The sequence below is a fragment of the Oncorhynchus mykiss genome, chromosome 16 (assembly GCF_013265735.2).
Source record: "Oncorhynchus mykiss isolate Arlee chromosome 16, USDA_OmykA_1.1, whole genome shotgun sequence".
In the NCBI taxonomy this organism is placed as follows: domain Eukaryota; kingdom Metazoa; phylum Chordata; class Actinopteri; order Salmoniformes; family Salmonidae; genus Oncorhynchus; species Oncorhynchus mykiss.
Genome location: NC_048580.1, coordinates 38,173,725 through 38,194,199, shown reverse-complemented (window position 1 = coordinate 38,194,199; position 20,475 = coordinate 38,173,725). Strand labels below are relative to the sequence as shown.

General features: G+C 40.5%; 1 protein-coding gene across 2 annotated transcripts in view; it reads right to left on the bottom strand.

The window, feature by feature from the left end:
* cpne5a (copine Va) overlaps nucleotides 1-20,475 on the bottom strand; it is a 111,812-nt gene that overhangs the window by 84,348 nt on the left and 6,989 nt on the right. For both annotated transcript variants that reach the window (XM_021565742.2, XM_021565743.2), the window contains exon 2: nucleotides 17,146-17,186. In XM_021565742.2, the coding sequence (XP_021421417.1) occupies nucleotides 17,146-17,186 (41 nt within the window). The remainder of the gene's footprint in view (nucleotides 1-17,145; nucleotides 17,187-20,475) is intronic.

The following is a 20,475-nucleotide window of genomic DNA, read 5'->3' as shown; positions in this document are numbered from 1 at the left end:
CAGTTGACAGTGAGAGGAAGTTTCTTTTTTTGCTGAGTTTACTTTAATCATACTTCATTAACATATTTTAAGTATATTTAAAAGGATCTAAATCGGAGCAATTTGAAATACATTGAATGCATTTAATTTCAATTTTTTTAGCATGTAATATATTAAATGCATTTAAAATTATCTAAATTGGGTAATTTTTTTTGAGTTTGGGTAACCCTGGTATATTAGATAAAGAGCGAAACAAATATATCTTGAATACACCTTAAGTATATTTATGTGTATTTCTCATCAATTTGAAATATACTTAAACGGTATTTGAATTAGAATTCCTTTCTTTACAAAAAAAGTGTATTTTTGATGTGTTTCATGTATACTTTTACAAACACACTTGTACTCATTAACCACATTAGCTATTGTATGGAGAGGTTACCTTGATTGACTAAGGCATCTTCTCAGCCAATGTTAACATGCTATTTACAAAGCAGTTGTGGATGGAGCAGCAATTTACAAGTAACGCTTTTGAGAACTGTGCACCACTGGCATTTCACACTTTAGTTGTTCACATTACAGCAAGAAATGTACGTTCCAATAAAATGTGAAATAAGTAATATGTCATGTGTAATTAAAAGTACAACATTGTTCAGTTTTAAAATTAACATCAAAACTTTTGTAAACATTTATAAATCAAAATTTCAGCTGCATAAAAGAATGATGTGGAATATGTACATTTTTGTGCAAATGCGTTATTTTTTAAAATTTTATTTCACCTTTATTTAACCAGGTAGACTATTTGAGAACAAGTTCTCATTTACAACTGCGACCTGGCCAAGATAAAGCATAGCAGTGTGAACAGACAACAACACAGAGTTACACATGGAGTAAACAATAAACAAGTCAACAACACAGTAGAAAAAAAAGAAAAAAGAGTCTATATACATTGTGTGCAAAAGGCATGAGGAGGTCATTACAATTTAGCAGGTTAACACTGGAGTGATAAATTATCAGATGGTCGTGTGCAGGTAGAGATACTAATTAATTTATTTCAATTGATTTATTCGTCACACCCTAATCTGTTTCACCTGTCTTTGTGCTTGACTCCAACCCCCTACAGGTGTCGCCCATCTTCCCCATTATCCCCAGTGCATTTATACCTGTGTCCTCTGTTTGTCTGTTGCCAGCGCGGTTTGTTTGTCAAGCTGACCAGCGGTTTTCCCCTTGCTCCTGTATTTTTCTAGTTCCTGTTTTCTAGTTTTCCCGGTTTTTACCATTCTGCCTGCCTTGACCCTGAGCCTGCCTGCCGTTCTGCACTTTGTCACCCCGCCCTGGATTATTAATACCTGCCTGCCCTGACCCTAAGACTGCCTGCTGTTCTGTACCTTTTGAATCTGGATTACTGACCTCTGCCTGTCAAGACCTGTTGTCTTGCCTGCCCCCTAGTAATAAACTTGTGTTACTTCGACATTGTCGGCATTTGGGTCTTCCCTGAAACATGATATTATTACCTTATGTGAACTGTAACTCAGTAAAATCTTTGAAATTGTTGCATGTTACGTTTACATTTTAGTTCAGAATATACAGCATATTGTATCTCAAATAGTCATTTGGTTTCTTATTCTATGAGTTATAATTTCCATACTATACAGTTGAAGTCAGAAGTTTACATACATCTTAGCCAAATACATTTAAACTCAGTTTTTCACAATTCCTGACATTAAATCTGAGTAAAAATTCCCTGTCTTAGGTCAGTTAGGATCACCACTCTATTTTAAGAATGTGAAATGTCAGAATAATAGGTGAGAGTGATTTATTTCAGCTTTTATTTCTTTCATCACATTCCCAGTGGGTCAGAAGTGTAAATACACTCAATTAGTATTTGGTAGCATTGCCTTTAAATTGTTTAACTTGGGTCAAATGTTACGGGTAGCCTTCCACAAGCTTCCCACAATAAGTTGGGTGCATTTTGTCCCATTCCTCCTGACAGAGCTGGCATAACTGAGTCAGGGTTATAGACCTCCTTGAAGTTCTGCCCACAAATGTTCTATAGGATGGAGGTCAGGGCTTCGTGATGGCCACTCCAATACCTTGACTTTGTTGTTTTTGTGTTTGCCAGAACTTTGGAAGTATGCTTGGGGTCATTGTCCATTTGGAAGACCCATTTGCGACCAAGCTTTAAATTCCTGACTGATGTCTTGAGATGTTGCTTCAATAATTCCCCCCCCTCATGATGCCATCTATTTCGTGAAGATTACAAGTCCCTCCTGCAGCAAAACACCCCCACAACATGATGCTGCCACCCCCTTGCTTCATAATTGGGATGGTGTTCTTCGGCTTGGAAGCATCCTCCTTTTTCCTCCAAACAAAACAATGGTTATTATGACCAAACAGTTCTATTTTTGTTTCATCAGACCAGAGGACATTTCTCCAAAAAGTACATCTTTGTCCCCATGTGCAGTTGCAAACCGTAGTCTGCAGTTGCAAACCGTAGTCTTTTTTATGGTAATTTTGAAGCAGTGGCTTCTTCTTTGCTGAGCTGCATTTCAGGTTATGTCGATATAGGACTCATTTTTACTATGGATATAGATATTTTTGTACCTGTTTCCTCTGGCATCTTCACAAGGTCCTTTGCTGTTGTTCTGGGATTGATTTGCACTTTTCGCACCAAGTAAGTTAATCTCTAGGAGACAGAACGCGTCTCCTTCCTGAGCATTATGACGGCTGCGTGGTCCCATGGTGTTTATACTTGCGTACTATTGTTTGTACAGATGGACGTGGTATCTTAAGGCGTTTGGAAATTTCTCCCAAGGATGAACCAGACTTGTGGAGGTCTACAATTTTTTTATGAGGTCTTGGCTGATTTCTTTTGATTTTCCCATGATGTCAAGCCTGGGTTTGAAGGTAGGCCTTGAAATACATCCACAGGTACACCTCCAATTGACTCAAATTATGTCAATTAGCTTATCAGAAGTTTCTAAAGCCATGACATAATTTTCTGGAAATTTCCAAGCAGGTTTAAAGGCACAGTCAACTTAGTGTATGTAAACTTCTGACCCACTGGAATTGTAATACAGTGAATTATAAGTGAAATAATCTGTCTGTAAACAATTGTTGGAAAAATGACTTGTCATGCACAAGTAGATGTCCTAACCGACTTGCCAAAACCGTAGTTTGTTAACAAGAAATTTGTGGAGTGGTTGAAAAACAAGTTTTAATGACTCCAACCTAAGTGTATGTAAACTTCCGACTTCAATTGTACATAAACGCGAATCGGTTCAGCATGTCCTGGAGCACATCGTTGACCAGGGCCTGGAACACAGTTGGTCAGCCCGAATGGCATACCTAAGTACTCATAGTGCCCACTAGCCATGTTAAAGGCAGGGAGACAGGCAGGGAGACGTCCCGGAGCAGGCTGGGCCGACTTGAGAACAACCCACGATAGCACCAGTAGCCCAGTTGATCAGGGGATTGGGCTTCTGGAGCCATGAATATCTCAAAACCACGGGTACATATATTTTTTTAAATATATATATTTTTTATTTAACCTTTATTTAACCAGGTAGGCTTGTTGAGAACAAGTTCTCCTTTACAACTGCGACCTGGCCAAGATAAAGAAAAGTAGTTTGACACATACAAAAACAGAGTTGAACATGGAATAAACAAACATACAGTCAATAATACAGTATAAAAAAGTATACAGTGCCTTGCGAAAGTATTCGGCCCCCTTGAACTTTGCGACCTTTTGCCACATTTCAGGCTTCAAAAATAAAGATATAAAACTGTATTTTTTTGTGAAGAATCAACAAGTGGGACACAATCATGAAGTGGAACGACATTATTGGATATTTCAAACTCTTTTAACAAATCAAAAACTGATAAATTGGGCGTGCAAAATTATTCAGCCCCCTTAAGTTAATACTTTGTAGCACCACCTTTTGCTGCGATTACAGCTGTAAGTCGCTTGGGGTATGTCTCTATCAGTTTTGCACATCGAGAGACTGAAATGTTTTCCCATTCCTCCTTGCAAAACAGCTCGAGCTCAGTGAGGTTGGATGGAGAGCATTTGTGAACAGCAGTTTTCAGTTCTTTCCACAGATTCTCGATTGGATTCAGGTCTGGACTTGCATTTATACGGAGACTTGATTACACACAGGTGGATTGTATTTATCATCATTAGTCATTTAGGTCAACATTGGATCATTCAGAGATCCTCACTGAACTTCTGGAGAGAGTTTGCTGCACTGAAAGTAAAGGGGCTGAATAATTTTGCACGCCCAATTTTTCAGTTTTTGATTTGTTAAAAAAGTTTGAAATATCCAATAAATGTCGTTCCACTTCATTATTGTGTCCCACTTGTTGTTGATTCTTCACAAAAAAAATACAGTTTTATATCTTTATGTTTGAAGCCTGAAATGTCGCAAAAGGTCGCAAAGTTCAAGGGGGCCGAATACTTTCGCAAGGCACTGTAGGTCTGCAGCAGTTTGGGTCTAGTGTCTACCCCTTTAAGGAGGGGGATGACTGTGGCAGCTTTCCAATCTTTGGGGGGGTTGCAACAATTTCGGCAGATAATTTTAGAAATAGAGGGTCCAGATTGTCTAGCTGACTTGTAGGGGTCCAGATTTTGCAGCTCTTTCAGAACATCAGCTATCTGAATTTTGGTGAAGGAGAAATGGGGAGGCTTAGGCGAGTTGCTGTGGGGCGTGCAGGGCAGTTGACCGGGGTAGGGTTAGCCAGGTGGAATGCATTGCCGGACATAGAAAAATGCTTATGAAATTCTCAATTATTGTGGATTTATCGGACAGTGTTTTCTAGCCTCAGTGCAGTGGGCAGCTGGGAGGAGGTGTTCTTATTCTCCATGGACTTTACAGTGTCCAATACCTTTTTGAGTTTGTGCTACAGGATGCACATTTCAGTTTGAAAAAGCTAGCCTTAGCTTTCCTAACTGATTGTGTATATTGGTTATTGGTATAGGGGCTATTTTAAGTTTAATGCAGTATGCCACAGGATATTTTTGTGTTGGTCAAGGGCAGTCATGTCTGGAGTCATGTCTGGAGTGAACCATATCTGTTCCTGGTTCAATTTTTTTTTGAATGGGGCATGCTTATTTAAGATGGTGAGGAAAGCACTTTTAAAGAATAACCAGGCATCCTCTACTGACAGGATGAGGTCAATATCCTTCCAGGATACCTGGGCCAGGTCGATTAGAAAGGCCTGCTCGCTGAAGCGTTTGATGATGAGCGTTTGATGATGGGTGGTGGTCGTTTGATCGCAGACCCATTACAGATGCAGGCAATGAGGCAGTGATCGCTGAGGTCTTGGTTGAAGACAGCCGAGGTGTATTTGGAGGGCAAGTTGGTTAGGATGATATCTATGAGGGTGCCCATGTTTACGGATTTGGGGTTGTACCTGGTAGGTTCATTGATAATTTGTGTGAGATTGAGGGCATCAAGCTTAGATTGTAGGATGTCCGGGGTATTAAGCATGTCCCAGTTTAGGTCACCTTGCAGCACGAGCTCTGAAGACAGATGGGGGGCAATCAATTCACATATGGTGTCCAGGGCACAGTTGGGGGCAGAGGGTGGTCTATAGCAAGCGGCAACAGTGAGAGACTTGTTTCTGGAAATTTTTAGAAGTAGAAGCTCGAATTGTTTGGGTACAGACCTGGATAATATGACATAACTCTGCAGGCTATCTCTGCAGTAGATTGCCACTCCTCCCCCTTTGGCAGTTCTATCTTGTCGGAAAATGTGATAGTTAGGGATGGAAATTTCAGGATTTTTGGTGGTCTTCCTAAAATAGGATTCAGACACGGCTAGGACATCTGGGTTGGCAGAGTGTGCTAAGGCAGTGAATAAAACAAAGTTGGGGAGGAGGCTTCTAATGTTAACATGCATGAAACCAAGGCTTTTATGGTTACAGAAGTCAACAAATGAGAGCGACTGGGGAATGGGAGTAGAGTGCACTGCTGGGCCTGGATTACCCTCTACATCACCAGAGGAACAGAGGAGGAGTAGGATGACGGTAAGGCTAAAGGCTATAAGAACAGAGAGTAAAAGGAGCAGGTTTCTGAGGGCGACAGATTAGATTCAAGGCATGATGTATAAACAAAGGTATGGTAGGATGTGAATACAGTGGAGGTAAACCTAGGCATAGAGTGACGATGAGAGAGATATTGTCTCTAGAAACATCATTTAACCTTTCTGATCTCCCCATCCCGGATCCGGGATCGTGAATACAGACTCAAGCTCATTACCATAACGCAACGTTAACTATTCATGAAAATCGCAAATGAAATGAAATAAATATGCTAGCTCTCAAGCTTAGCCTTTTGTTAACAACACTGTCATCTCAGATTTTCAAAATATGCTTCTCAACCATTGCAAAACAAGCATTTGTGTAACAGTATTGATGGCTAACGTAGCATTTAGCATTAGCATTCAGCTGGCAACATTTACACAAAAAAACAGAAAAGCATTCAAATAAAATAATTTACCTTTGAAGAACTTCAGATGTTTTCAATGAGGAGACTCTCAGATAGCAAATGTTCAGTTTTTCCTGAAAGATTATTTGTTTAGGACAAATCGCTCCGTTTTCTGCGTCACGTTTAGCTATGAAAAAAACCCTGTATCCAGGATTGTGTAAATCTATCAGCAAGCTCATTAGCATAACACAACGTTAACTATTTATGAAAATCGCAAATGAAATGAAATAAATATGCCATCTCTCAAGCTTAGCCTTTTGTAAACAACACTGTCATCTCAGATTTTCAAAATATGCTTCTCAACCATAGGAAAACAATCATTTGTGTAAAAGTAGCTAGCTAGCGTTAGCATTTCGCGTTAGCATTTAGCGTTAGCATTAGCGTTAGCATCCAGCACGCAACATTAACAAAAACATAAAAGCCTTCAAATAAAATAATTTACCTTTGAAGAACTTCTGATGTTTTCAATGAGGATACTCTCAGTTAGATAGCAGATGCTCAGTTTTTCCAAAAAGATTCCTTGTGTATTAGAAATAGCTCCGTTTTATACATCACATTTGGCTACCAAAAAAAATCCGAAAATTCAGTCCTCAAAACGCGAACTTTTTTCCAAATTAACTCCATAATATCGACTGAAAACATGGCAAACGTTGTTTAGAATCAATCATCAAGGTGTTTTTCACATATCTCTTCATTGATACATCGTTCTTGGACACATGCTTTCTCCCCTGAATCAAATGGTAAAGTAGAAGCAGCTGGCAATTGCGCACCGAATTCGACGCAGGACACCAGGCAGACACTTGGAAAATGTAGTCTCTTATGGTCAATCTTCCAATGATATGCCTACAAATACGTCACAATGCTGCTAAGACCTTGGGCGAACGACAGAAAGTGTAGGCTCATTCGTTGCGCAATCACAGCCATATAAGGAGAGAATGGAAAACAGAGCTTCAGAAATTCTGCTAATTCCTGGGTGATGCATCATCTTGGTTTCGCCTGTAGAATGAGTTCTGGGGCACTTACAGACAAAATCTTTGCAGATTCTGAAACTTCAGAGTGTTTTCTTTCCAAGAATATGCATAGTCGAGCATCTTTTCGTGACAAAATATCGCGCTTAAAACGGGAACGTTTTTTATCCAAAAATGAAATAGCGCCCCTAGAGCTCTAACAGGTTAAACCAGGTGATGACACCTGTGTGTGGGAGGTGGAACAAAGGCATACTGAGCAGGGCTAGAGGCTCTACAGTGAAATAAGATAATAATTACTAACCAGAACAGCAATGGACAAGGTATATTGACATTAGGGAGAGGCATGCGTAGGTGAGTGATCATAGGGGTCCAGTGAGTAGTTAAGCTGGCTGGAGACACGGCGATTTAGACAGCTAAATCGCCAGCTAAAGGCCGGGGCTAGCAAGCTAGCAGAAGGGCCTTAGAGGTACGTCGCGATGGAAGAAGTCTGTTGTAGCCTCCTCGTGCAGAGCATCCTCGTGCAGTTCCGTCGGTCCAGCCGTGATGATTTAGTAGGGTTCTTGTAGTAAAGCTGCCCAGTCCAATTGGCAAAATAGGTATAGTGGCCCAAGAAATTGGCTGATGGACCTATTCAGCTAACAGCTCACATAAGTATTTGATACATCAGAAAAGCAGAACATAATATTTGGTACAGAAACATTTGTTTGCAATTACAGAGATCATACGTTTCCTGTAGTTCTTGAACAGGTTTGCACACACTTCAGCAGGGATTTTGGCCCACTCCACTCCTTAGTTGCCCTGGCTGTGTGTTTCGGGTCGTTGTCATGCTGGAAAACCCAGCCACGACCCATCTTCAATGCTCTTACTGAGGGAAGGAGGTTGTTGGCCAAGATCTCGCGATATATGGCCACATCCATCCTCCCCTCAATATGGTGCAGTCTTCCTGTCAACTTTGCAGAAATGCATCCCCAAAGAATGATGTTTCCACCTCCATGCTTCACGGTTGGGATGGTGTTCTTGGGGTTGTACTCATCTTTCTTCTTTCTCCAAACCCGGCGAGTGGAGTTTAGACCAAAAAGCTTTATTTTTGTCTCATCAGACCACATAACCTTCTCCCATTCCTAATCTGGATCATCCAGATGGTCATTGGCAAACTTCAGACGGGCCTGGACATGCGCTGGCTTGAGCAGGGGGACCTTGCGTGCGCTGCAGGATTTTAATCCATGACGGCGTAGTGTGTTACTAATGGTTTTCTTTGAGACTGTGGTCCCAACTCTCTTCAGGTCATTGACCAGGTCCTGTCGTGCTGATCACTCACCTTCCTCATGATCATTGATGCCCCACGAGGTGAGATCTTGCATGGAGCCCCAGACGGAGGGTGATTGACCGTCATCTTGAACTTCTTCCATTTTCTAATAATTGCGCCAACAGTTGTTGCCTTCTCACCAAGCTGCTTGCCTATTGTCCTGTAGCCCATCCCAGCCTTGTGCAGGTCTACAATTTTATCCCTGATATCCGTACACAGCTCCCTGGTCTTGGCCATTGTGAAGAGGTTGGAGTCTGTTTGACTGAGTGTGTGGACAGGTGTCTTTTATGCAGGTAACGAGTTCAAACAGGTGCAGTTAATACAGGTAATGAGTGGAGAACAGGAGGGCTTCTTAAAGAAAAACTAACAGGTCTGTGAGAGCCGGAATTCTTAATGGTTGGTTAGGTGATCAAATACTTATGTCATGCAATAAAATGCAAATTCATTACTTAAAAATCATACAATGTGATTTTCTGGATTTTTGTTTTAGATTCAGTCTCTCACAGTTGAAGTGTACCTATGATAAAAAATTACAGACCTCTACATGCTTTGTAAGTAGGAAAACCTGCAAAATCGGCAGTGTATCAAATACTTGTTCTCCCCACTGTATACACGGGACAAGGAGAGGACAAAGACGTCTGACTGCTACGCCATCTTGGAAAGAAATATGGAGATTAGATGAGCAGGAATTGCATACACTCACTATGATTCCCTGATACCCGTAGGTGGATAGGAATCGTATTGCGGGTGACTCGGCCAATAGAGAGCCCATCCAGCACCCTGAGTTGTGATACCAAGCTCTGACACCAAGGTAGCATCGATTAGTGATTTGTTCTGGTCACCCCATTATAGGGTGGCATGGAGATGGGTGCGAGTAATGGGAGATTGGAAATCCTCATACGGCTAACCAGAGTACTCGTGCCTACTGATGAGCCTGGTCTTTTCAATGGACAGGTGGAAATATAATGTCCTGTAGTCCCGCAACACAAAAATGGTGCGTAAATGTTCCTCTGGAGACAATCAAGCTCTTCCCAGTAGCTTGGGTTCTGAAGGAGGGGAGTCTATAGCCCTCAGCGATTCCCATGAGCACTCGGGTGACGTTGGAGTTTCTCGGAAATGCCTTTGGGGGTTTCGGTGATTCCTCTAAGTCGAGTTGGGAATCGAGGGTGAGCAAAGGCGACAGGGAACAGATTCCCTCACCCTCCTACGTTCTCGTAGCTGCCCATCGATCCGGATGGTCAAGGCTATGAGGGAGTCGAGGTCCATGGGCAACTCCCGAGCTGCGAGCTCATCTTTGATCACCTCTGATAATCCGTGAAGGTACATGTCGAACAATGCTTCCGGGTTCCAGGCATTCTCAGCCACCAACGTGTGAAAATCCACAGCCTAGTCTGCCACTCTATGGGCATCTTGACGTAGCTGGAGCAGTTTACGAGCAGCCTCCGAGTTCCTCTGTCCAGTGTCTGTGTTCTTTTGCCCATCTTAATATTTTACTTTTATTGGCCAGTCAGAGATATGTATTTTTCTTTGAAACTCTGCCGAAGGCCAATTTTATTGCTTCGTTAATCAGGACAACAATTTTCAGCTGTGCTAACATAATTGCAAAAATGTTTTCTAATGATCATTTAGCCTTTTAAAATGATAAACTTGGATTAGCTAACGCAACGTGCCATTGGAACACAGTAGTGGTGGTTGCTGATAATGGGCCTCTGTACGCCTATGTAGATATTCCATAAAGAATCTGCCGTTTCCAGCTACAATAGTCATTTGCAATAGTAACAATGTGTACACTGTATTTCTGATCAATTTGATGTCATTTTAATGGACAAAAAATGTGCTTTTCTTTCAAAAACAAGGACATTTCTAAGTGATCCCAAACTTTTGAACGGTAGTGTAAGGCTGCCAATGAAAGGGTGGCGTAGGTGGCTAGAAAGGGTACATTATAGCTGAGTGATGTCTCTAAGAGTGGAGGAGTCAATAGAAATGTTATAAATATAAATCACCATGCCTGCACCCTCCAGTTTCATAAATGCTTTATTCCCACTTAAAAGAGCCATGCAAAGCAGAGATGAATGACGGAGTCTGTGTGTGTGAAATTGCAGATTTTATAGTAATCTGCAGGGGAGTCCTATCCAGTACAATTTAAAATATTACCTTTTGAAAAGCACCTTGAGTGACTTAATAAGATGTAATAAATGAATGCACATCATTGCCATCTCAAATCGACTCACACTACAGGGACTCGCGTTTCTAAGCTTCGATCAGAGTGTATAACTTAATAAATGGAATTATAGGTTTGTGATAGGAAACAAATACAGTATTGGACCTCCTTAAATTACCTTTAATTTATTTTGGGCAAGGATCTCAGCAGGGAAGCAGTCCTTGGGTAGCTTACCTTCTAAATGGACTGAGGTGGTCATGCACATTGGGGGCAATTGGGTTTTCCACACTGCCTACTCCCTTCATATTGAAGAGGCTGGCGGTTCTGCATCAGTGTGGGAGTCCAATTACTTGAGTCATACAGATCAGCGTTTGTAAGCAATATTTTTTTTTTTACTCATTCTGGCCAATTTACAATATGCAAAATGAGAAATCTTTAAATCATTGTTATAGAAACGACTCATTCCAAAATGGACCAACAGGTAGCTGACAGAAACTATGTTTGTGGTCCCTGACGTGGAGTAAAGAGAAAAATCTCAACACTGTTCCTTTAAAGCTTTGACTCGTTCTTGACTGTCATAGTGATTAACTAGTTTGGACAGAGATGAAAGTGATATCATAAATGAGGCCTTTTAAATGCAAGGAAGTACAATGGGACAAGTACGAGCAACATACAGTACAGTGAAGAGCTCTCAAACAATGACATAAAATATCTCAAACATCACATTATGTATATCTCATTCCAATGAAAGAGATTATACTTGGCACTCAATTGTCTTTTCAGGATCCCAACTCCTCTAAGAAGCAATCACCACGCAGAATGGATTTAAGTCAATTAGAGGAATTTGGAAGAGCAAATTCCATGCTTGGGTTAAGTGTATGCATAGGGCTGTGACGCTCATGGAATTTTGGATGATGGTTGTTGGTTAGCCAAATAACCGTGGTTACCATAATAACCGTTTGAATAAAGTTTTTTTTAAAGACGCACATTTTCTCCTCTAATCAACATTGACACTAGTTCATCTTGAAGAATAGTTTTAAGTGAACAATTAAAACAATGAAACGTTTAAACACTTTACTTCAAAGAATCAACACTCGTTTTCATACAATTTCAAAGTGTACAAGTAAGCTAACTCATATGTAAAGGTTAGACGTCTTAATAACAAGTAGACTATTATTACTTAAGCGTCATTTCAGGTGAACAAAAAAAAGTCAATAGCAGAGGTTTGTATTTATTAGGGATTAGGTGCAGGTGCAGCAGCTACTCTTCCTGGGGTCCAGAAACATTAAGGCAGTTACTGTATGTAGCCTATAGTTTATCATTATACACTGAACCAAAATATAAACGCAACATGTAAAGTGTTGATCCAATGTTTCATGAGCTGAAATAAAAGATCCCAGAAATGTTCCATATGCACACGTGTTTACATCCCTTTGCCAAGATAATTCATCCACCTGACAGGTGTGGCATATCAAGAAGCTGATTAAACAGCAAGCTCATTACACAGGTGTGCTGTGGACAATAAAAGGTCAATCTAAAATGTACAGTTTTGTAACACAACTCTTTGCCACAGATGTCTCAAATTTTTAGGGAGCGTGCAATTGGCATGCTGATTGCAGGAACTTCCACCATAGCTGTTGCCAGAGAATTGAATGTTAATTTCTCTACCATAAGCCACCTCCAACGTCATTTTAGAGAATTACAACCAGCCTCATAACCGCAGACCACGTGTATGGCGTTGTGTGGGCGAGCGGTTTGCTGATGTCAACATAGTGAACAGAGTGTCCCATGGTGGCGATGGGGTTATGGTACGGGCAGGCTTAAGCTACAGACAACGAACACAAATGCATTTTATTGATGGCAATTTGAATGCATAGAGATGCCGTGACGAACCCAATGTGAGGCCCATTTTTTTAAGGTATCTGTGAACAACAGATGCATATCTGTATTCCAATGTGAAATCCATAGATTGGGGCCTATTCAATTCATTTCAATTTACTGGGTTACTGATATGAACTGAAACTCAGTAAAATCTTAAAAATTGTTGCATGTTGCGATTATACTTTTGTTCTTTTGTTCGGTATAGTTATCATTATTGGCTTGGTGGATGGCACTTAACTGACGCAACACAAATAATGTTATTATGACAGCAGAAGTAGCCTACTAGTAGGCCTAGCTAACGTTAGCAAACTTGAATGAAATAAATATAAAATTACACATACATTTACACGTGTACTTGTTTACATGACTTTAATACTCTATAAATGGACTCCTTCAAATAATTTACTCTGGCAAGTTTGCCACAGGAGAACTGCAGAATGGAAGTCGAATCCATCACTTTCGTTGTTGGCTGTGCCCACAGCAACATTTTAAAAATTAGGTGGATAGGAGCAAAGCAGGAAGTAAAAGCAAGACCCATCAATATGTGCTGTGATTTGTTGATTCAACTCAACCATTAAACAAAATACATTCCATTGCATGAGCCACATCAGTTAACATCATTTGAATGAACATTCTACATTACATATGGAAATGATTACATCACAATCCCAGGCAGCCATTGTGAGTGTACCCATGAGTTTACCAGCCAAATTGCCAGGTTTAGAGGTTCCAAGCACGTTCTATTTATTCTATTTCTATGTGTGCTGCTGCTGCAGGGAGGGGTGCGCTGCGTAGTTCATTCCACCAAAACAAAGTTGTATTATTTTTTTATGGCAGTCATCAACCATAACAGTCGGTTACATGGTTATACGGTAGAAATGTGCCAGCACTACGCATGCCCAGAATATAGTGTGACAATGGGTTAATGGGATATGTTTGGCACAAACACAACATAAAGCTCTTAGACACATGGGTAATTGGACAAGTGCATAGACAAGGCATAAAGTTATTAAGTCATTCAATCATGGACACTCACACACCACAATCTATTTACTTTTCACAGAAAAGTACAAGGATAAAGTACTTTGATGTCTGAGCCATCTTTAAATTAGATAAGGGGGAGGGAGCTTACTATGCATTCAGAACATATTCATCCATTTCCACAAAGCCTGCACACAAATACACAAAGTGAATCTAATCTAAGTGATTGGCTATGTAGATAGCACAAAGTAGAAGAGGTAAAACATCCATATCACATTTCTTCATCACAGAACTTGTTGGAGATTAGGCACATCATGCAGATGAATATAATCAAACCAAGTAACTACCTAAATCAATTTAGGACTAAACTCAGAATCCCAGACCCCCAGCTCTGGGTAATGAGTACTTTGCGGGGCTGTTGCTCAAATCAAATCAAAGTCTCCTGAAGGGGAATAGGTTTTGTCGTGCCCTTTTCACAACTGTCTGGGTGTGCTTGGACCATGTTAGTTTGATGGTGATTTGGACACCAAGGAACTTGAAGCTCTCAACCTGCTCCACTACAGCCCCGTTGATGAGAATGGGGGCATGCTCGTTCGTCCTTTTCCTGTAGTCCACAATCATCTCCTTAGTCTTGATCACATTGAGAGAGAGGTTGTTGTCCTGGCACCACACTGCCAGGTCTCTGACCTCCTCCCTACATGCTTTTTTGTTTGGTGATCAGGCCTACCACTGATGTGTCATCTGCAAACTTAATGATGGTGTTGGAGTTGTGCCTGGCCGTACAGTCATGAGTGAAAAGGGAGTACAGGAGGGGGCTGAGCACGCACCCCTGAGGGGCCCCCGTGTTAAGAATCAGCGTTGCGGATGTGTTGCTCCCTACACTTACACCTGGGGGTGGCCTGTCAGGAAGTCCAGGATCCAGTTGCAGAGGGAGGTGTTTAGTCCAGGGTCCTTAGTTTAGTGATGAGCTTGGGCACTATGGTGTTGAACGCTGAGCTGTAGTCAATGAATAGCATTCTCATATAGGTGTTCCTTTTGTACAGGTGTGAAAGGGCAGTGCGGAGTACAATAGAGATTGCATAATCTGGGGATCTGTTGGGGCGGTATGCAAATTGGAGTGAGTTTCTGGGATAACCGTGTTGATGTGAGCCATGACCAGCCTTTCAAAGCACTTTATGGCTACAGACGTGAGTGCTACGGGTCGGTAGTCATTTAGGCAGGTTACCATAGCCCCTGTGCCCAAGTGTTCATGTACGTACAGTCACTGTGGGGATGACGTCATCGATGCACTTATTGATGAAGCCAGTGACTGATGTGGTGTACTCCTCAATGCCATCGGAAGAATTCCGGAACATATTCCAGTCTGTGCTGGCAAAAAAGTCCTGTAGCTTAGCATCTGCTTCATCTGACCACTTCTTTATTGACAAGTCACTCGTGCTTCCTGCTTTAATTTGTGCTTGTAAGCAGGAAATTTGGAGGATAGAATTATGGATCAGATTTCCCAAATGGAGGGCGAGGGAGAACTTTGTAGGCATCTCTGTGTGTGGAGTAAAGGTGGTCTAGAGTTTTTTCCCTCTGGTTGCACATTTAACATGCTGATAGACATAATTTAAAACAGATTTAAGTTTCCCTGCATCCCTGCAAGTTTCCCCGGCCACTAGGAGTGCCGCCTCTGGATGAGCGTTTTCCTGTTTGCTTATGGTGGTATACAGCTCATTGAGTGCGGTCTTAGTGCCAGCATCGGTCTGTGGTGGTATATAGACAGCTACGAAAAATACAGATGAAAACTCTCTAGGTAGTGTGGTCTACAGCTTATCATGAGATACTCTACATCAGGTGAGCAAAACCTTGACTTCCTTAAATATCGTGCAGCAGCTGTTGTTTACAAATATACATAGACCGCCACCCCTTGTCTTAACAGAGGCATCTGTTATATCCTGCCGATGCAGTGTGTAACCCACCAGCTGTATGTTAATCATGTTGTCGTTCAGCCATGACTCTGTCAAATATTAGCTATTACAGTTTTTAATGCCCCGTTGGTAGGATATACGTGCATTTAGCCTGTCCAATTTATTTTCCAGCGATTATGTGTTGGCTAGTAGTACGGATGACAAGGGCAAATTAGCTATTCATCGGCGGATCCTCACAAGGCACCCCGATCTCTTTCCACAATATCTTTTCCGTCTCTTTCTCCTGCGAATGACGGGGATGAGTGCCTGTTCGGGTATTTGGAGTAAATCCCTCTCGTCCGACTCATTAAAGAGAAATTCTTCATCCAGTTCAAGGTGAGTAATCGCTGTTCTGTTTTCCAGAAGCTCTTTTCAGTCATAAGAGACGGTAGCAGCAACATTATGTACAAAATATGTTTTAAAAAATGCGAAAAAACAAACAAAATAGCATAGTTGGTTAAGGGCCCATGAAACGGCAGCCATTCTCTCCAGTGCCTTCTTTAATGGCTGTTGCTATTGTGAAGTTTCATCAGAGCCCTGGTCTCTCTGGCTCTGTGGGACTGCAGTTGTGATAGTAGCCTTAATACGAGTCACTCTGAGCCTGGCTCTGTTTGTCCAGCTGAATCCTATTTCTACCTGCCTTCAACCCAGAGACCCCTGAGCCCTGTCCTGACAGCTCAAAGCTTTCACCCTGGTATGACTTCAACCTGACAGACCTTTGACAAACACATAGTAGAGCTCTCCAAACAACACTATAGCAATAATAATGTATGTGTTGTATAAAGCATTTGAAGCACGGAACAAAATATAGGCCAAGTGGAAGGTGATTTCATTCCTGTGCTCCAAAGTGACCTGTGCATTTTGGAAGTCCAGTTTGGAGAGCAATAAGACATACTCACAACACAGTGAAATGGGAGGTCATGAACAAATGTCTACACATGAAATAGATCTGATCAAAAACTCTTATTAAGGACTCAGATAACACTGCAGCTGTGGTTGTGTGACTGAGGCTAAATATTGGAGACAAGCAGAAAAGAGTGACAAACTGAGATGTAGGGAATAGATAAGGCAACCTATGTGACTTTGAAGACCAAAATATAGGAGAAATGCTGAGTAAAACAGCTAAAACTGACTATGAACCTGTGATGTGGAACCTCTACAATTTATCCTATGTCATCATATTCCAAATCTCAGAATCGTCCTTAGAAATGTTGACAAATGTCTGTATCCGGATAAAATAAACTGCTTTACAAAAGAAACGAATGCAGCTTAACTGCATAACGGAATGTTTACAACATCCCTGAAGTTTTTGTAAAAATTACGGAATCAACTCTCTAGAATTTACATGAGTACATTCAGGACAGATAGGACAAATGCATGCATGGCATTTCACACATTCTGATAAACATTCACTCAAAAAGAGAGGCACATACCAGGATCAGACTTGGAAAATGTGTCCACGTCCAGAAGATCCCTAAGGAAATAATATACAGGGGAAATAAAATAATAATAATTGAATCAGGCTGTTATTCTTTCCATAGAGTGTATTCAATGTCACTGCAGCACCCACTTGAACATATTTCAATGTAGTCCTTCTTCACTTGTTAGTACATCATTTCTCATGGAAAACACTAGGTAGTTTTCCCTCCTCAAAACAAAATGTATTGTATACATCATTTCAAATGCTGTTGGCTATCATTGAAGAGCTGGAGGCAGGATTTAAGAGAGGAAACAATAGCGCTAAACAGACTGAACTGATTATCATTAACATTATTGTCATTATGTGAGATTCTACTTAGCCAGAGTCAGATGAACTCATGGATACCATTTTTATTTCTCTGCATACAGTGTGAAGGAGGATAGAGGTAGTTTCCAGAGCTAATGCTAACTAGCATTAGCACAATAACTGGAAGTCTACAGTTACGTAAGTCAGTACAGCGCTATTGTTTTCTCTCTTGAATTCTGCCTCCAGTTCTTCAATGATAGCCAACAGCATCAGTAGAAAAATGGCTTAAATGCCAGAATCGCAGTATCCCTTTAACATTTTGCTTATGTTTAGTGTTTTCCTCTGTTGTAGAAATATATTTATTCTGTGAGAACCACAAATTAATAATACTTAATGTAAGATTCAGCACAACTGAAAATGTATTGTTAAACAAAATACATAACAAATCAGCCAGTGTGCATAGGGTGACACCAGAACATTTTTGGCTAAATATATGTGTAAGACTGAAGTGACATACATAATCAATTAGATCACACAGCATAGTAATCAGTGGGTCGAACTTCCTGATAAGTTCGACCCACTGATTACTATGCTGTGTGATCTAATTGATTATGTATGTCACTTCAGTCTTACACATATATTGTTTCTACACCAATTTTGGCCCAGTGCATGAATAATAACGACCTTATTTCATATTACACACCTAAAGAAAATGTCAGTAAAATAAGGTATTTACAGGCCAAAATAGACTAACAACCCAATTTAGAGGTACACAAAGTGTATACCTCCATTAATGACAGTCCCAAGATAATAACACTAGTTTGGTCCATTTACAGGTACTGTATCCTGATTAAGGTCATCACCTTTGAGTAGGAGATAAGATTTTGCTGTCACCACTATAGTACAACAGTTGAGTTTAACATCATCCCCCACGTATAGGATAAAATGAATGGTGCTATAAGTATAAAATTATCAGTCACAGTAACCAACTCTTTCCTCCGCAGATGAGGACAGTCTCGTGGGATCATTTCTATATCGTCAGTATTTGAGTCACTGCCATTGGATTCATGGTTCATATTATATCAAAGGGGAAACAACTACTCCCAATGACAGAAGTGGCACAAACACTGAGTCTCTCTGAGGAGCTCTGGACCACTGAGATGAGGTACATTTGCACCCCCCAGCTGACATGTTTTTCAGAGAAGGGAACTGTCTGTGCTTGCTGGTGTCTGTCTCTGTGTGTCTGAAGAAGGTTGTGAAGCCGAAACGTCTGTGTATGTTATCCCTGATGCAATGAAAATATATATTTTTAAATGAAGTGAGCTTTATGTGACATAATTTTGAAAGCGAACCCATTACACCTTTTTGTTTGGCTGCACTACTTTACCAGGTCAGTGAGTTGAGAATCCCTCGACTCTTTTCCATTTTTCTGTACTCATACCTCAGGTTCATTTTAGGTTGGCAGTTTGCCAGATGCACAACACATCAAGGAAATGGGTTGATGAGAGGCAGGCAAATGAAATGAATGTTGTGGCTGATTGTGTTGTCCGCTTGAGACTTGCAAGGTTTTATTAGCTGTGATAAGAGGAGAAGTTGCAGATGTGTCTCACAGAGAACCACCCACTTGTTTCTAAGCATGGAGGAAATCCAGAGTTAAGGCTTTGTAATCTCCAAGGTGGCACCATCAGCCGTTCCATTCGCTTTCAGAGGCAGGGAGGATTATTTGTTTGGTGCCAGTGGTGGCTGGTTTGTGACCATGGAATTCTGACCATCCCAGTGACTCTTTTATTTGGACAGAACACGAAGGCCACTCAGCCAAAAATGTATAATCCCATCCCACTGGGGGCACCATGTCATTTTTGGTGGGTAATATTTGGTTAAGGCATTTTTTGAATTCCCTATTTGTTATCACTGCACTTTCAACCATTTTAAAGCACAACAAAGATCAAATGTGAATACAATGTCAGATGTTTGTATTTATACAACAACTTAATGTGTTATCACTGTGCTTCATGTAATAGCACAACCAAATGATCTGGATTGCAGAAAGTGCAAGTGATCCAAGCTGTTTAAGATTCTGCACAGATGATTTAAGCAATTGTGAAGATCTCCACAGATCTGCAACCTTTGCATGGTATCCTGAACATGCACGCTTTCTATGATTATATCAGAAAACATTTATAGTTACAGTAGGCTAACCTCAAAATGTGGCTATGGTTACTCGTTTTAAGGTTGAATCCTGTTTAATTCGTTTGTAAGATATCCTTAAATGTAGGCTATTTATTACAAAAGTGTTATTACATTTTGTTTGGCTGACAACACAGCCAAACATCAACATTTAAAGGATATCTAATGCTTAGATAGTTTCATCTGAGCCACTGGCTTAATCTTATTCTTTAACTTTTATAGTTGGTTTAGTTGTAATATTAGGCTGTTAACTGTATTTCAAGTGTAATTGAACTGTGTTTGGGTGTCAGCACAAACAAATATCAACATTTGAAGGAGAAGTATCTTTTGAGCCACTGACTCTGTCTAGAAATGTATAAATGATATGATGGACTCACATCGCCATCTCAACCAACAATCAAAGTTAAAGTATAAGACTTTAAAGTGCCTTTAAAGATTGATTTGATTTAATTTAGTCCTATTTTTTAACTTTGATTGTTGGTTGAGATGGGGATGTGAATCCATCATATAATTTATTAATTTGTAGTCTAAATGGAATTAAAGCCAGACTAAATCAGTGGCACAGACGGAACTATCCAAACAGAAGTCCTCCTTCAAATATGATATTTGCTGTGTTGACAACAAAACACAATTCAATATCAAATGGACTCATTGATGTGTTGGATTCACGTCTCCATCTCAAACTAAAATCTTGGTTGAACAATAGGACTGAACCTAATCTAATCAATCATTATAAGCACTTTAAAAAATGTTTGATTTGATTTAGTCCTATTCTTTAACTTAGATTTTTGCAATAGAGATGTGAATCCAACATATTAAAGATTAACTTGAAGATTACATTTGAAATCAA